The sequence below is a fragment of the Barbus barbus genome (genome assembly GCF_936440315.1).
Source record: "Barbus barbus genome assembly, chromosome: 20".
NCBI lineage: Eukaryota > Metazoa > Chordata > Actinopteri > Cypriniformes > Cyprinidae > Barbus > Barbus barbus.
In genome coordinates, this window is record NC_136748.1 from 28182588 (window position 1) to 28199628 (window position 17041).

Genomic DNA, 17041 nt, shown 5'->3' on the forward strand with positions numbered 1-17041 from the left:
AATACCCATGATTCTGCAAAGAAATCTCCACCAATCAGAGAATCACGGCAAGCAATAGAACCGCCCACTTCCATGAAGAATTGCGAATAATATAATCTCTCAAATCACTTTAATAACAAAACAAAACTATAATACATTGTTTCAACAAAGTCAACATCTGTAAATCCATTATTTTATACTTCACCATTGTTTTTGTTTGATTCTGTCATTTGCAATGCTTTATGGGATCGTAGTTGCTTCAAATCAAAGTTTATGTTGTGATTTCTCCTCGTAGTGGTTTGGTTTGATTCGTGGCTTATAACTCTCAAACTAAGACTTTAAAAATCCCTATGGGAAAAACGAATGGGAAAAATAGTTCCGGAACCAGCGCTGCTGAAAAAGTGGCGCCTGATTATGTTTTAATGAAAGCACAAACTTTGTTCTGGAATGATGTGCATCATTAAATCGTGCAAAATAAAGCCTGTAACATGCATTTTAAATTTCATGTTGCTTTTAAGATGCTGTTGATCATTTATCACACCCATGAGCTACATGACTAATATGTGAACTTTCAGGATTTTCAGTCCCAGTCTAACGCTGTGTTTGGAATAGCATAAAATTAGCACACTATTTGCTGTTTCTGCTGTATATCACAATCCTGTACATAGCTTGAATCTTTTATTTCAGTGCAGTTTAGGTTTTATGCTTCATTCTATGCTAAACTTTCTTGATTCCAACTCCTTTTCACAAGCAGCATGGCCATTCACTTCTCCTTGAGCTGATGCAAAAGTCTTCGATTGTGGCCTCGATTGTGGGCCGTTGCATAACCCTTTGCAGGGCCCCTTTTCTATTTTTGTTCCTGGATACGCATCTCAGTGAGGTATTTTCTGTGGTGACTCGCTTACATCTGTAGCTCTTCTAATGTACTCTCATTGAGCAAGACATGGATGACTGTTGAGACTTATTCCTGGCACATTTGTCTTTTTTTGAAGGTGATGTACAGCAATACGGGAAGCAGGAATTATGAGAACATCTGCATTTGACTGGAGACATTGGACAAGGCTGAATTTGGACACCAGGTTTGTAGATTGATGACAATCACTGTGTTGTACGTCTTACTGGGACTCAAAAGCAGGTGACTTGTCAAAGTCAGTCCTTGACTGCTCTGCTTTTTTGAAGCACGATAAGCTCTTCTGTGGACATTTTGTTCCCTCTGTAGTTTTAAGATGCAACACAGCTGTATTTCACGAGATGCCAGGCATCCCGCCGGTTAGTGATGCCAAGGGGGGCTGATATATGACGTAATGACATTCTCTCGAGTCTGGTTATATTTTCCCGCCTCTGGCTTTGACATGTTGCACCGGTTGTTGTAGATGCGTTAACGCAGATGCTTGTCTGGTCATCCAACGGATGATTCGAAGGTCAAACTTGGACACTTGCAGACTTTCGATGTTGTTCTTAAACAATGAAATCGCATCGTTACTTGGACAGATCTGATGCCATTATTGCCTTGTGTCTGAATACCGAACACCGCTGACACATTTAACTCGTCAGCCCAGTTTTTAAAGGTGCATTTAGCCTCTGGCAGGTTTATCCACCATATTTCTCCTCCAATGTGTTGAGGACAGAGCAGGATTGAGATTGACCTTGAAAAAAGCACATCTGATCGCTGTGATTTGTCATTCCTACATCAACTCTTTCCTCTGCTCACTATCTCCAGACAGACCGGCTGTTTAGATACTAACTCGACCCGTGGGAAACATTTCACTTCATTGTAGACCATGTCAAGATTCGGTTTTAGATTTTATAGCCTGGCGGAGCTTGATATTTCTTCTCTGATTGCTTGAATGTCCTAGTTAAGAGGTTTGAACCAGATAACCTTATGTAACCTCATTATGCAAACTCTGATGTATGCAAATGGTAATTATATTTGCACATGCCCATTCAAAGAATGTAGGCAGATGTGGTGTAAGTTGCAATATTATTGATTAATATTGTTGCACTACCTGTTGTCTTATTTGATCAATAAAATTTAAACTTTAATGTAATAGGTCACACATTTGTGTTGCATAACGGATGTAGATTCATTGGTTCATTCACTAGTCTTTAGACTCTCTTTAGAGGGTATTTTACTTTACAAGGTACCTGATACTGTATATCAAAAATACAGTAAAACAGTAATATTGTGAAATATTATTACCATTTAAAATAACTGTTCTATTTTAATGTATTTTAAAATATAGTTTATTCGGGTCATGGCAAAGCTGAATTTTCAGCATCATTACTCCAGTATTCAGTGTCACATGATCCTTCAGAAATCATTGTAATATGCTGATTTGGTGCTCAAGAAACAGTTTTTATTATTATCAATGTTAAAAACAGTTGTGCTTAACATTTTTGTTGAAATCATGATACTTTTTTTTTTATTCTTGACTGAATAGAAACTTCAAAAGAGCAACATTTATTTCAAACAGTTCTTTTGTAACGTAGTAAATGTCTTACTGTCACTTTCAATTTAATGCATCCTTGCTAAATGCATAAAATTAAACTAAAGTTTTTTTTTGTTGTTGTTGTTGTTGTTTGTTTGTTTTTTCAAAACTTTTGAATGGTAGTCTATATTATTCAGTTTATCTTCATTCATATTTCAGGATTAGCACCTTGGTGTGTGTATAGATATTGTTTTAAATGCAAGAGTTTTCCTTTGAATAGCAAAAACATTCCAAATAGAGATTAGAGTGCAGAATGATTGATGGTGTTACAGAGATAAATTGCATTGCACCCCCCCCCCCCCCCCCCCCCCATTATGCTTGCACAGCCATGTACTTGTTGTACTTGTAGTTTGGTTAATTCTCTAATGGAGGAATTCCTGACCTTACAGTTTGAGACGACCTTCACATCAATCACAAACCTCAGATAGACAAAGAGATGGTGCTGGCAGACTGCCTTCAGAAACACTCTGCTCAGGGCATGGTGAGTTTATGGGCCATTTTGGCTTCAAGATGACTTTTGTACTTAAATAATTGTCTCAGCATTTTATTATACTCTTCAAGTTATTCTTCACTATGCTTAAAACATTTTGAATATGTTTACTGACAACATGTTTTTTTTTCTGTTTGCAGACCATTTGGATTTGGTGCCCAGGCTTAAATGTATATAGGGATGGAGACCATTTATAAAGAACTTGACTGAACATATGGACATTATTACTTCATCATTTTGAAAATTATGCTGTTGGACTGACTGCTGTACAATCATAGGGGATTGTTTAAAGCACTGAAGGATTAACCATTCACGTTAAAAGAGAAACTTTCATTGAAGCAAGACGATGTTCATTGTGACAAAACCAAGGGCAATGTAGCAACTGTAGATAGCAAATCCTTATCATGGAGGCTGCTAAAACCTCAGGTGATGCGGAGCGTTCCAAACTGATTATCGGTTTCAAAGATGACGAAAAACACCTGCCATCCGAGATGACCCAAAGAGGCCAATCCTCTGGCACAGAGGACAAAATAAGACTTGCGGAGCAACCCCAGACCCCAGCTGTAAGTCCATCTCCTGGTATGGAGTCACAGGTCCTTGCTTCAGGAAATATCCTTACCTCAAAATCTAGAGAACAGTGTCACATCCAGCTCAGGAGGAAGAACGTTCCTCTCCCAAACAAACGATATCTTCAATCGGAATATGAGCTGCTGTCAGAGGGCCTTCTCAAAAAGGAGCAGAAGTTGGTTAAGACTGGGAAGTATGTATGCCAGTATTGTGGCAGAGCTTGTGCCAAACCCAGTGTACTGAAGAAGCACATCCGTTCTCATACTGGCGAACGACCATATCCGTGTATTCCTTGTGGTTTCTCATTTAAAACTAAGAGTAACTTGTACAAACACAGAAAATCTCACACCCATGCAGTGAAAGCAGGATTGGTTTCATTTTCAGAACAAGACAGCAAGCATATGGATGAGGAGTTGGCGGTGGCAGAAGGCGAGATGCATTCTGATGCTGAGCAGAGCAGTGACACCAATGAAGAAGTTGTGGAAGACTTGGATACAACAAGCCATATCAAAGAAACAGAGGGATTTGTGCAAGAAAAAGGGAGTGTTTTGGCAAAAAAGGATGCCACTTTATCTGCTCAAACTTCACTCAAAAATGAAACTGGGTCATCAGGAAAAGTATCTTTATGGCAATTCCGAGAAATTATGGCACCTGCAGCTATTGCTCAGGTGGACCAAATGGTTGAGTTCTCCACCATCAAGCAAAAACTGGCACTTCGGCTTTCGGAGAAGAAAAGTCAAGACTCTGATCAGTCTCTTTCTCTGCCCAGTTCATACAGTAAAGGCAGCACTGATTCAGGATACTTCTCGCGTTCTGAGAGTGCCGAGCAACAGTTCAACCAGTCGAGCGCAAGTGCCAAATCGTATCAAGAAATTATGTTCGGGAAATGTTATAGGCCAACAACAAGGCCAAAGCAATCAATCACTGTACAAACCTGCATGACAGACATAAATGAAGCCACATCTAGCTTCATGATTACGTTGAACAAAGGCATAATGCCAGGTGACACTGACTCCCCCATTCACAGAAGCAAAAAAGATCTAGTGCGATCAATAAAAATTGATTCAGAGTCCTTCCAAGAGGAAGATTACCAAGAATGTCAAATCTATAGCTCTGACCTTCTGGAAACGGCTTCAGATAGTAGTGTATTCTTGCGCAGCAATTCTCTTCCAACCTCATCTAATTCGAATCTGAACGCACCACAAGGGCTAAGAAGCAGTAACTCATTTGATGAGAGAATGACAGGTGCTGATGTCACCTACCGGGGCGCAATGGGTATGAGAAGACTCATGCGGCAAGCTGCGTTTGAGCACACCGCTACCGAAGGACACTCTGAATCAGACTGCTACGCTCATCTGGCTTGTAGCTTAAAATCAGACTTGATAATTCACAGCATAGATGATTCCAAAATGGGTGCTGAAAACTATCAAGAAACTGAGTTGTGTACCATTTTTCCAAGCCATTTATCAGAATCTTCCACAAGGAAACGAAGAAAGGACAAAAATGCCATGGAGGAAGATGACTTCCATGTGCAAAATAAGCCTTCTGGACACTCAGAGGACACTGAGGCAGAACCAACTACTTTAGATACTGCCTTTTCTGACACTGAGAGAAGGGCTGGCAGCAATGTTATCTCTGTCATTCAGCACACAAATTCATTAAACCGACTAAACTCTTCAGAAAAGTCAAGTGATGCTAGATCATATCCCTTAGACAAGATTGGCATTTACAGATTCATGGAAAAGGACCATAGCATGGAGGGTCACAGAACAGAAGGAACAGACTGGCAATGGAGATGCAGTGGTTTTCTACACCAGAAACTTCATATGAGTAAGCAGCCAATATCTCAACCTAGTATCCAAGTTCCAGAGATTAGAGTCACTGTGGAGCCAGACAGGCCAGAAAAAGTTCCGGAAGTAGGGGTCAAGCAAAGGGAAAAGCATGCTGAAGAGTTCCAGTGGCCACAGAGGAGTGAGACCCTATCACAGTTTCCAATGGAAAAGCTACCGCCCAAAAAGAAACGCTTGAGATTAGCAGAGATGGAATGTTCTTCTGGGGAATCTAGTTTTGAATCTGCTTGCACAAGTCTCTCCAGAAGCCCAAGTCAAGATAGCAATTTGTCTCACAGCTCAAGTTTTTCCCAGTCTCTCGACAGAGAGGAGACCATTAACCTTGTGTCTCAAACCAACCCAGATGAGTTTAATAAGCCGTTGGAGTTCTTATCTGTACCAGGAAGTTCACAGAGTCATCACCGAGAGATGAGACGTTCTGCTTCAGAGCAAGCACCTTATAATTTACTCTCAGAGGTTCCAGGATATCGAAGCAAGTCTTTCGATTATGGTAGTCTTTCTCCATCTACATCTAGGCTAGACGAGGTTAAAGAGCGAAGAAGGGCCTTCTTGGTTAGGCAGGCATCATTAAGTGGTGAACCCGAGATGCAAGGCGGCACAGTCTCAGATGAAATGAGCAAGAGAACAACCTCACCAAGCAAACCATGTACACTTGAGGGATCCACTGAGAAAATGAGGTATTCTTTGATTTCTGGTGGGCCTTCTCCCCAACACAAACAATATAGCGCAGTGCAAGCCTCATCTCAGTATGCTAAACCCAATGTTTATGACATGGATAGCGTAATGCGTTTTATAAAGAAGGAACCTGAAGAATCCAAGGTAGCTGAATCTTATATTAGCTTAAGAAAACCCCAAGAAGATTGTTCCCAGAGTTTAGGCAATGTTTTGTCAACAATAGCAGTGCTTTCGCAAGCTCAGCAAGCATTAGCCAGTCAAAATATGTCCAGTTTGCTAGTTCCTGTTAGAAATCAGATGCAAGTACCATCTTACGGGAACGTAACATACACTAGTATATCTCATATTCTGGATTCTCAAACACAGAATCCTATGTCATACATAGAACGCAAAATATCCTCCTGTCAAAGCCTTGCCATAGTCATGCCACAAAATAACACAGGTTGTGAACTATCTCCATTATCAGGGCATCCTAGGCAACTACTGAGCAGCCCACAGGCATCACCAGCAAAGTTAAATACAGGCATACCTCTATCCTTGACCTCCAAAACCATCTCAACTACAGAGGCCCCCAGTGGTGGAGCAAACAAGCGCATGCTCTCACCTGCAAGTAGCATTGAACTTTTCATCGAAGCAAAGCAGCAAAAACGAGTCAAAGATGAGAACATTTATGGCCAGATTGTTGAAGAGCTTAGTGCTGTGGAGTTAGGAAATCTTGAAGGTGAAAAAGAAAGTCCCAAGAAAGCTTTCAAATCAGGAAGCACCCCAGAGACCTGTGAGCCCACGGTGGAGGTAGATATGGACGAGCTCAGCCGAGACTTTTACAGCAATCCAGAGTTAAAATCTCCTACCAGAATTCCTCAAGATGCTGCTATGATGGAACAAAAACCAACCCCTGAACTCACGATGGCTAGTAATCGTCCTGGTTCTGGTATAAGTGCAGTGCCCTCGGCAATCACTGGTGCTTTACTGTTCTCCAAGTTTCCAGGTCTTCACACTACTACTTGTGTGAGCTGGTGCTATCTCAACTCCACTAAGCCAAATAGTACCCAAACAGCTGCAAATATTTCAGAGTATGCCTCGTGGTTTGTGAGATGCCGTAACCCTAACCCACCTGATCTTTGCACTGGGATGGTTCTTGCTCTTCTCCGATCCAAACAGAGGACGCAGGATGCTATTTATTCAATCGGTAGCATGTATCAACCTGGACTACTAGTGACCTCCAGCCCCTGGAGACCGAAGCAAGAACAAGTATGTTATCTGTTGTTGGTTTTTACTGATTTGCCACTTGCTGCTGTGCTATATTTACCTGTACGTTATTTAGCCATCTGTCCATAAGGTTTGTTGCACTATTGCAGGTAACACTGGACTACAAAGAGGAAGATACAAAACAAGATGTGAGGCTAAGAGACATTAGCCAGAGGTGCAAATCTTTACGAGAAGATGTGGCATCCACCATACGGCAAGCAGAAGCAGTCCGTGTGAAGATTTTTGAAGGAGGGTATGAATTTGTAATTTGATCATACTGATGTGCATATATGACTGTAGTAACGCATCAAAATGAAAAGGTTCTGGTTGTTTTTCTCTATCAGGTATAAATCCAATGAGGAATATGTGTACGTGAGAGGCCGTGGTCGGGGAAAGTATATATGTGAAGAGTGTGGTATTCGTTGTAAGAAGCCAAGCATGCTCAAGAAACACATACGAACACACACTGATGTGAGACCCTATATCTGCAAGTGCTGCAACTTCGCTTTCAAAACTAAAGGTTGGTTTTACCACATTCACATTCAAGCATGATTGCAAAATATTGGGATAGAAAAATAACCCCTGTTATATTTAGGGAATCTCACAAAGCATATGAAGTCAAAAGCTCACATGAAAAAATGCCTTGAACTTGGAGTTTCACCCACAGCCATGGACAATACAGAGGATGCTGGTAAGAACTTTTTTTGGACTAGGCCTATTTTTTTCACGCAGATGTAAAAGACAGGTTTCAGTCTTGCTTAGTTCATTTTTAAGAGACTTAAGGCCTCAAACTAGTTCCAACAGTGTTCTAAATGTTAGGAGAATGTTAGAAGCACTAATTTAATTTTCTTCTCTTACTGCTTGTGTAGATGACACAGAGAAGTCCTTAGGCGTCATGCCAGTGGAAACAACTGTTAAACATCAGTTCTCAGATGCAGACGATTCTGATGGCGTCGATGAGGATGAACCAGATGATGATGAAGAAGATGATGAATGTGATGGTGATTCTACACCAAAAACATTGTCCAGAAGCACAAGTCCTCTCGCCTATGCAGTCAACAAGCCATGTCTGTCTGGCTGTCTCCCTAAACACTTTGACCCAAGCCGCAATCCACCGAAGGAACAGCTTGGAGTTTCTTCTCCGAGTATTGATGATGATCTGACCTTTGAGCAGTCAAGCAGTTCCTCTGAGCCTTGCCCACTTCAACTGCTGTCGCCTTGCTGGGATTCACCTCGCCAGAGGTACATGTCCCCGAGAGGAGATCTCTCACCACAACGTCACCTGTTGTCAAGCCGTGATTCATTTCCTTTAAGGGCCGTTTCTCCAAGGAGAGATCTGAGCATCAGAGGGGATTTTTCACCTATCCGGCAGCTGTCACCTGCAAGGCCTATAGGTTCGGACCTATCAGGGCAACGAGCACAGTCTCCGCTGGGTCGACAAAAAGGGGTGCTCAGGGCCATGTCCCCACGGAGGGGGTCTTATCAGCACAGGACCCACATGGATCCGGGAAGGAGTGTGAGATTTCAAGCTTCTCCCCTTCGATCAGTCATCGGAGTGCGAACAGACACCAGAATGGCATGCTTTAAGATTTATATTTATGCATGTTTTTATCCAATGTGACATATGTGACCCTGGACCACAAAACCAGTCTTAAGTCGCTGGGGTATATTTATAGCAATAGCAATAGTATGGGTCAAAATGATTGATTTTTCTTTTATGCCAAAAATCATGTTCCATGAAGATATTTTGTAAATTTCCTACTGTAAATATATCACAACTTAATTTTTGATTAGTAATATGCATTGCTAAGAACTTAATTTGGACAACTTTAAAGGTGATTTTCTCAATATTGTTGTTTTTTTTTTTTTGCACCCTCAGATTCCAGATTTTCAAATAGTTGTATCTCGGCCAAATATTGTCCTAACAAACCATACATCAATGGAAATCTTATTTATTCAGCTTTCAGATGATGTATAAATCTAAATTTCGAAAAATTGACCCATATGACTGGTTTTGTGGTCTAGGGTCACATATTGCATTCAAGGTACACAATCAGTTCTTGCTTTCCTTGGGAAGTGAACCTATTTGCCTATTTTATTTTACATGCATTTTACACATTGCTTGTGGAGACAAAGTGTACCTTATAAGTTTTAAACTATTAACCGTTGATATATCATTTTATTCATATTGAAACCTTTTGGCATCAATGATATCAAACCTGGCACCAATTTTTTTCTTTTTTAATATTGTTTTTGGTTCTTTCCGACAGCCATGGTCATTATAAACTTTCTTTGTAGAATAAACATATTTATGATAGAATATAATCTGCATAAAGAATGTAATGCCAGAATAACGCCAGCATTTTTGGGTAAAATATTGCTATATAGTCAATTCTGGTGCCAAACAGAATAAATATATATTTTTTAAAAATTCAAACCAAATCTACACCAAGTCCGATGACTTTATTTAATTCTCTGAAAATATCAGAATGAATTGGTCAGCATTATGATCAACATCACTTTATTTCAGGATCAAGGGGATACTCCTCAGAATCTGTATGTTCCTGTCGGCCTATGCAGCAGTCAAGATCTGTCCACAGCCCTGCAGCCAGACATCTTCAGCCATTTGCCTTTGCATTCTCAAGGACAGGTGCCAACGCCTGTTCCGATGATCCCTATTGGGGGGTTAAGAATGCCCACCATGTCGACATCTGGTGCTGCTGGGGAGAGAAATTTTCTCCCGTCAAATCCACAGGGGAACATATTAGAAACAGCTAGTTCTGGCCGGACCTCAGCCCCTGTCCTAGATCCTGGAGTGGTATACAGTGGAGAAATAGCAACCTCTTCTACTGGCCTTCCTAGCAAAGACAATAAGAAGGAGGAGAGCGTCTACATCTGTGCAAAAGCTATTGCGTCCCTCAGAATCACATCCGAAGATGCCGCTGATAAACCACCTAAAAGCTGACTTCGTAAGCACTTCTAATCGCATTCAGAAGTAAAACTAAAATTCAAGCTCAGACCAGAAACCTATTTTATGCAAGTATTCAGTGGTTGCTTTCAACATACATTATGTGGGTTCTTGTGTTGCACTGGCGGTAGCAAACTTCTGCACTCAAGGGGGCGATAGACTTACCTTTACGTGTCCGTGCCATTAACCCAGATGTTTTATTCTTCAGGTAGCCTAGCTGCTGTAAACATGCCAAGTTTAACAAACTTAAACTAACTTGCTCAGTAGTTGACCTTTAGCGCCCCCTTGCAGTCTGACACATTTCGGAAGACAAAGATGCACAAAATCAAACTTGCTTAGAGTGTGTTTTTGGCTGTCTGACCAAGGAGTTTTGATAACATAGGCAGAAACATAATACACAGAATATGCATTTTAAGTTCAATGCACATGCCATATTCTCCTGCCATTTCAGTTACAACTATAAATATGTACAAGCTACATATTTGTAACAATACATGCAAAAAAAATTTAAACTATTTGTTTCAATATTTCATGAAAACTATAGTTCTGAGTTTCACAGAACTGGAAGTGCATCATTTGCGTCCCAAGTATACAAAACGCCAGTCGCCGATCTTACTGAAATTGTCTTTGACTTTTGCTTGTGCCTTTTAAGATGTTTGCAAATCCCTCGATGAGAGAAAAAGTCATTCAATGTACCCTGTTTATGCACTTAACAATAGTGGTGGTCTTTAAGTTGAACTAATATGAGGTACCGTGGTTGCTTTTTGAGATTGCATTTATTACGTATGTTAAAGTTTGCATTAAGCTGTGCTATGACATTGCCTTGTATGCTGTTGTATATTTTTGCTGGCACCTTTATAACTTAACCGCATTATGTGAGTTCAAGATTATGAACCCAAAAGTGTTGATAAATTGTTTAAACCTTCTCCACCGTATAGTATTTTTCTATATGTATCATACCTCGTTTCCTTATTTAATCTTTAGATTTTTCTGCACTTAAGCAAAGAAATGTCATTACAAGGCATTTTTAATATAGACCTGCATCATGTTATTATATAAAAAGCAGTAAGTATCGTACATTAAGATGACTATTCGAAGCACTTTCTAGCGAGCTGATAGACTGAATGCCGTGTCTTCAATATTGAAGCTCTTTTAAATGATTTTTCATTGAATTAATCATAATGGCGCAACATTCCAGTCACTGTTAATTCAATTATATGTGCACATACATATGTACGTGTTCACAAACACATATATGCACGTACATATTTACACAAACACACACACATAATTGCTATCATGTACTGTAATTATTTTGAAGAGTGGCTTGTGTTGAAGTAAACAAAAATGAATTGTATATTTGAAGGGATAGTTGCTTTTTCAGGTTTTTCTTGCCATCAGATGAAGGGGTCTTGTCTGGTGAAATTGTCTGACTGTTTGAATGTATGAATTTTTAGCCTAAGTCATTTTAAATGTCTTTAAAGAAGGTATAAGTGCTATCTCATATTAAACATACGGATATCATATGAAGTAGCAGTCAGTTTATGGTATTTATATTAATAGTCTGAGTATTTAAAAAATGCTGAGATGGTGAAGTTAAACTGAGTTTATACTGAAGGAACTTTCATGTCATGTTTACAGTATTACATATTAAAGATTTTGAGGTATCTAGGTTGAATTTATGGCATTTTAGAAATTACAACTGTTATTTATCTTACGGACTGGTACATGGTCATCATTTATCGAAGTTCATGAATATCCCTTTTGTTTTGCCCATAAAGGCAGCTGATTTCTTATTTAATTGTTTGTTTTTGTTTTACTCTGATTACAAGATGTCCTTTAGAAAAAAACTGAAATTAAAGTTCTATTATAAAAACTTGTTGACAGTGTTCTTACCTCAAAATGAAATATGCATATTGATAATAAACAAACCAGAGAAGTAAAAATATTTTAATCTCTAATGTTTTTAAATATCCATATTATTTAGCACATAATCATGCTTCTTTTTGCATTATTTTGTATTTTTCTTATCACTAATAAGCATAACGATTTCAGTGAAAAGTTTATTTGGACATTTAATATTTGTAATGAAACATACACTCACCTAAAGGATTATTAGGAATACCTGTTCAATTTCTCATTAATGCAATTATCTAATCAACCAATCACATGGCAGTTGCTTCAATGCATTTAGGGGTGTGGTCCTGGTCAAGACAATCTCCTGAACTCCAAACTGAATGTCAGAATGGGAAAGAAAGGTGATTTAAGCAATTTTGAGCGTGGCATGGTTGTTGGTGCCAGACGGGCCGGTCTGAGTATTTCACAATCTGCTCAGTTACTGGGATTTTCACGCACAACCATTTCTAGGGTTTACAAAGAATGGTGTGAAAAGGGAAAAACATCCAGTATGCGGCAGTCCTGTGGGCGAAAATGCCTTGTTGATGCTAGAGGTCAGAGGAGAATGGGCCGACTGATTCAAGCTGATAGAAGAGCAACTTTGACTGAAATAACCACTCGTTACAACCGAGGTATGCAGCAAAGCATTTGTGAAGCCACAACATGCACAACCTTGAGGCGGATGGGCTACAACAGCAGAAGACCCCACCGGGTACCACTCATCTCCACTACAAATAGGAAAAAGAGGCTACAATTTGCACAAGCTCACCAAAATTGGACGGTTGAAGACTGGAAAAATGTTGCCTGGTCTGATGAGTCTCGATTTCTGTTGAGACATTCAGATGGTAGAGTCAGAATTTGGCGTAAACAGAATGAGAACATGGATCCATCATGCCTTGTTACCACTGTGCAGGCTGGTGGTGGTGGTGTAATGGTGTGGGGGATGTTTTCTTGGCACACTTTAGGCCCCTTAGTGCCAATTGGGCATCGTTTAAATGCCACGGCCTACCTGAGCATTGTTTCTGACCATGTCCATCCCTTTATGACCACCATGTACCCATCCTCTGATGGCTACTTCCAGCAGGATAATGCACCATGTCACAAAGCTCGAATCATTTCAAATTGGTTTCTTGAACATGACAATGAGTTCACTGTACTAAAATGGCCCCCACAGTCACCAGATCTCAACCCAATAGAGCATCTTTGGGATGTGGTGGAACGGGAGCTTCGTGCCCTGGATGTGCATCCCACAAATCTCCATCAACTGCAAGATGCTATCCTATCAATATGGGCCAACATTTCTAAAGAATGCTTTCAGCACCTTGTTGAATCAATGCCACGTAGAATTAAGGCAGTTCTGAAGGTGAAAGGGGGTCAAACACAGTATTAGTATAGTGTTCCTAATAATCCTTTAGGTGAGTGTACATCTACTATAATACACAAGACGGTGACGTTTCATTACAACACAAGTCATTGATTATTTTAGAGAATAAGTAAAATGAACAGATTATTATTGTGCAAAATCTTTACAAACACTTATTTTTATTATCTCACAGTGAGGTAGAAAATAATGCCAAAACACCTGGATGGAAGGCATGCAATCATCTAGTTTGATTCTATGAAAAATGTCTGTTATACATTTGCATTTTTTGTGTGCTATTTCAAGCTGGTGATTGTCACTGATGTGTTAAATAGCCCAGCCTTCTGCAGAGGATTTTAAAAAATCTCAGCCATACACAAAATCATGGTGATAATGGTGAAAATGTACATTGCACTGAGGAAGAGGGTCTTTTCAAAGTGCTCAGGTACCATACACTTGGTGAAGTTGAATGTCTTGTCCAGTGGCATCACAGAAGAACAGCGAATGAACCAGGAATCCAAAGAGACGACTCTGGAGCCAGAATGCTGCCACCTCCAGGACGATCCGTAACAGTACAGAAATGATGTAGAACACTGTATGTTGGTCGTTCCAGAATATCCTCTTGGGCAATGCTTTTATATGCTGCATACAGATGGAATACGGCCCCTGGAACAAGAACCGTCACTAGCTGCAGGGCCCAAAACACCTGCCAAAACAAAAGTTTTCCACAATTAATAATTTGTAAGGAAGGTTAATTTTTGTAAATAGCTTTGTAAATCTTTCTTGCAAAAAAAAGGGAGAGAAAGAAAGAGAAGAAATAAAAATAACCAGAAATCTTTTGCAACATTATAAATGTCTTTACTCTGACTTTTGATCAATTAATTGCATCCTTGCTGAATAAAGGAATTTTTAATCTTATTTACCCCAAACTTTTGAATGGTAATGTATCATGATTTTCATAAAATATTAAGAAATAAAATAAATACAATTATAAATATTATACACTTAAGACTGGAGTAATGATGCTGAAAATGATCTTTGTGTCACAGGGATAAATTACATTTTAAAATATATTCAAATTTAAAAACAGTACTTTTGAATTGTAATAATATTTCAGAATATTACCGTATGTTTCCTAAATAAAACAGTCCGATAATGGGGCTTTTTTAGATATTTGTTTAAATTGAAATCAAACCATAAAAATGACTGTACAAATAGTTTTAAAATTATAACATTTAAACTGTGACAACTTGTTTTACATTAGATAAATCTCTGAGAACACTGTTCAATCTTTCTTGACTCAAAACCGAAGTTCTTTTTTTTTAATCTCACACTCAATTAAAGCTTCCCATCTGTTTTTGCAATATTACCTGCGGAGTTACAGGTCTGAACTGATTGTAACAGAAGAGGTTGAGCTCCCTCCTGTCGGGGTCGCAGCTGAAATGAAGGGCCTCATTCCCATAAACCGCAAATCCCAGAACGCCCAGGAAGAACATGCACACAGAGCCAAATAACAAGGTGTGGAACTGACCAATCACAGTAGGAGGCCTGAGCTACAGAAACACCGCAAATCAAACAAGATAAAACAAAATAGGTTTGTCAGAACATACATAGCCTACAACAATATAATTTAAAGCAACTTAAAATCTTAAAATCCTTACCTTAAAATCTAGGGGGTGGAGATGGGTGGGTTTAAGTATATGTAAGGTGGGAGGAGTTGGATCTAGATCCAACCTCGCCCCCTGGATCTTGTGTTCTGCAGTGAGGACCATCTCCAAAATTCCGCTGAAAAATTCCCACGAAATTCCACGATTGCTTTAGGCAGCAACAAATGCACATAGACAGCTACACGACAATGAATTCCACTCAACATTAGGGGGCTTTAAAGTCGCACAAAGACACAAAACTACATACAGTTGCTTTATGACCATTGAGGCAAACAAAACTGTTGAAATCAACAGTTCTTTAAAACATGAAAACAAAATCTGTTGACTGAATTTTGTCATTAGTATGAAACATCCATTAAAACTAAATAGGCCTATATTAAAATGCAGAAAGCCTAATGAGGTGATTTCTTGATTTTGCCACAAAAATAATGAAACATCAGAAAATAAAAATGCAACCGACATTTATCGTCTTACTTACACATCCCTCATAGAAGTTCTTGATGTAGTTTAAGGACATGATAATGTATTTTTTCTTTAAGTTGAATTACTCTGTAATGCTTGGCCCTCATGCCTTCTTGAATCTTTGGCTGAGCTCCAGCTCAAACACTGCCGCTACTGTTGACCTGTGCTGAATATTTCCCTTTCATCTGCTCTACCTTCCTCCATTTACCCATGAGGTACAAAAAGACAACAAAAAGGGAAAAACAAAAGGACTGGACATGTGGTCCACACATAATCCCCATTCAACTACGTCAGCAGAAAGAAAAAAGCAGGCCTTTGAGGCATAATGGGGGAACAGCTGACAAAAATACAACAAATGCAAGGCTTAAAGTGAAATTAAAGAAATGTAGACATGGAAATAAAACAAATGCAACAGCTGATGTTTTCAAAACAAGCTTGTAAAAGTTTTTCAAAAGTTGCACGCATATGCAAACATGCATGCATACATCCAGTCATTTGAGCATGTAGCATCTTCAAGTCTGATTTAAAAAGCATCAGCAGAATGAACAAACAAAAAATAAATTCATTTTGATTATATTTTGTAAACTTACCAGCCTGATCCCAAGTGGACAGTTTGTCCTCATTTAACCAAGCATAAAGCAAGACCTCATGGGAAATAATTGTCTGTCCCAGCGCTGTCACATATCAAAGCTGATGAAGTCACTAATTAAAAGATCAGCATTTATCCATGTGGCTTTCATATACGATCTGTGCAATCCCATGCAAACACAGGGTCATACCGTGCGATCCTGAAAACATGCCGCTCTGCTGATAGACTCTTTTGACACTGAGATTAATGGAGGTTTGGTCAGAATATCTGGGCTGCTCAGAGCATTGGTTATAGAGCTGCAGTCGACTGTATAATAAAGAACTTTTGAAGTAAATGTTGGAGTTATGCTTATACTGTGTATGCACACGTTCCAAATTATATGGTCTTTTTATCAAAATAATAATAAAAAAAAAATTTAATATATTTTTTAAGATTTTGCATTTGTTATATTATTTCATCACAGTTAAGCACATTACTGCAGAATAGTAATTTTTCATTTTAAATCATCATAGACTGAAGGTAGTAGCATGTGTACAAAATATTATATTTTTCCATGATTAATTCATGAGAATTAGTTTTTTATTACATGACAATGATGGAAAATGGCAAGAAAATATCCTTAGTTGTTACGAATCAAATCCCACAATACAAAAATCAATCAAGTGAAATAGCCTATGATATATTCTTGACATTTCTTGAGATTCACAATTTCATATTATAATATCATTTTAAATAAATTAAGCATTAATTATTTTATTTTATTTCATACAAATTGTTGTTAAAACAAAGGGAAAACACAAA

The 17041-nt window shown here is 38.9% G+C and overlaps 1 protein-coding gene and 1 pseudogene across 2 annotated transcripts; one reads left to right on the plus strand and one right to left on the minus strand.

The window, feature by feature from the left end:
- Positions 1 to 856: 856 nt before the first annotated feature.
- Positions 857 to 12137, plus strand: LOC306886168 (transcription factor HIVEP2-like). The gene is made up of 8 exons (XM_079443075.1): positions 857 to 1058; positions 2858 to 2949; positions 3099 to 7301; positions 7409 to 7551; positions 7643 to 7818; positions 7894 to 7989; positions 8168 to 8874; positions 9829 to 12137. The coding sequence occupies exons 3-8, from the start codon at positions 3363 to 3365 to the stop codon at positions 10261 to 10263; spliced, it is 5496 nt and encodes a 1831-aa protein (XP_079299201.1). The 5' UTR covers positions 857 to 1058; positions 2858 to 2949; positions 3099 to 3362; the 3' UTR covers positions 10264 to 12137.
- Positions 12138 to 13838: 1701 nt separating this feature from the next.
- On the minus strand, positions 13839 to 15706 carry LOC306885972 (gap junction epsilon-1 protein-like; annotated as a pseudogene). The gene is made up of 3 exons: positions 15668 to 15706; positions 14893 to 15075; positions 13839 to 14228 (listed from the first exon to the last, which is right to left on the minus strand). The product of its transcript is annotated as a gap junction epsilon-1 protein-like (transcript).
- Positions 15707 to 17041: the final 1335 nt, after the last annotated feature.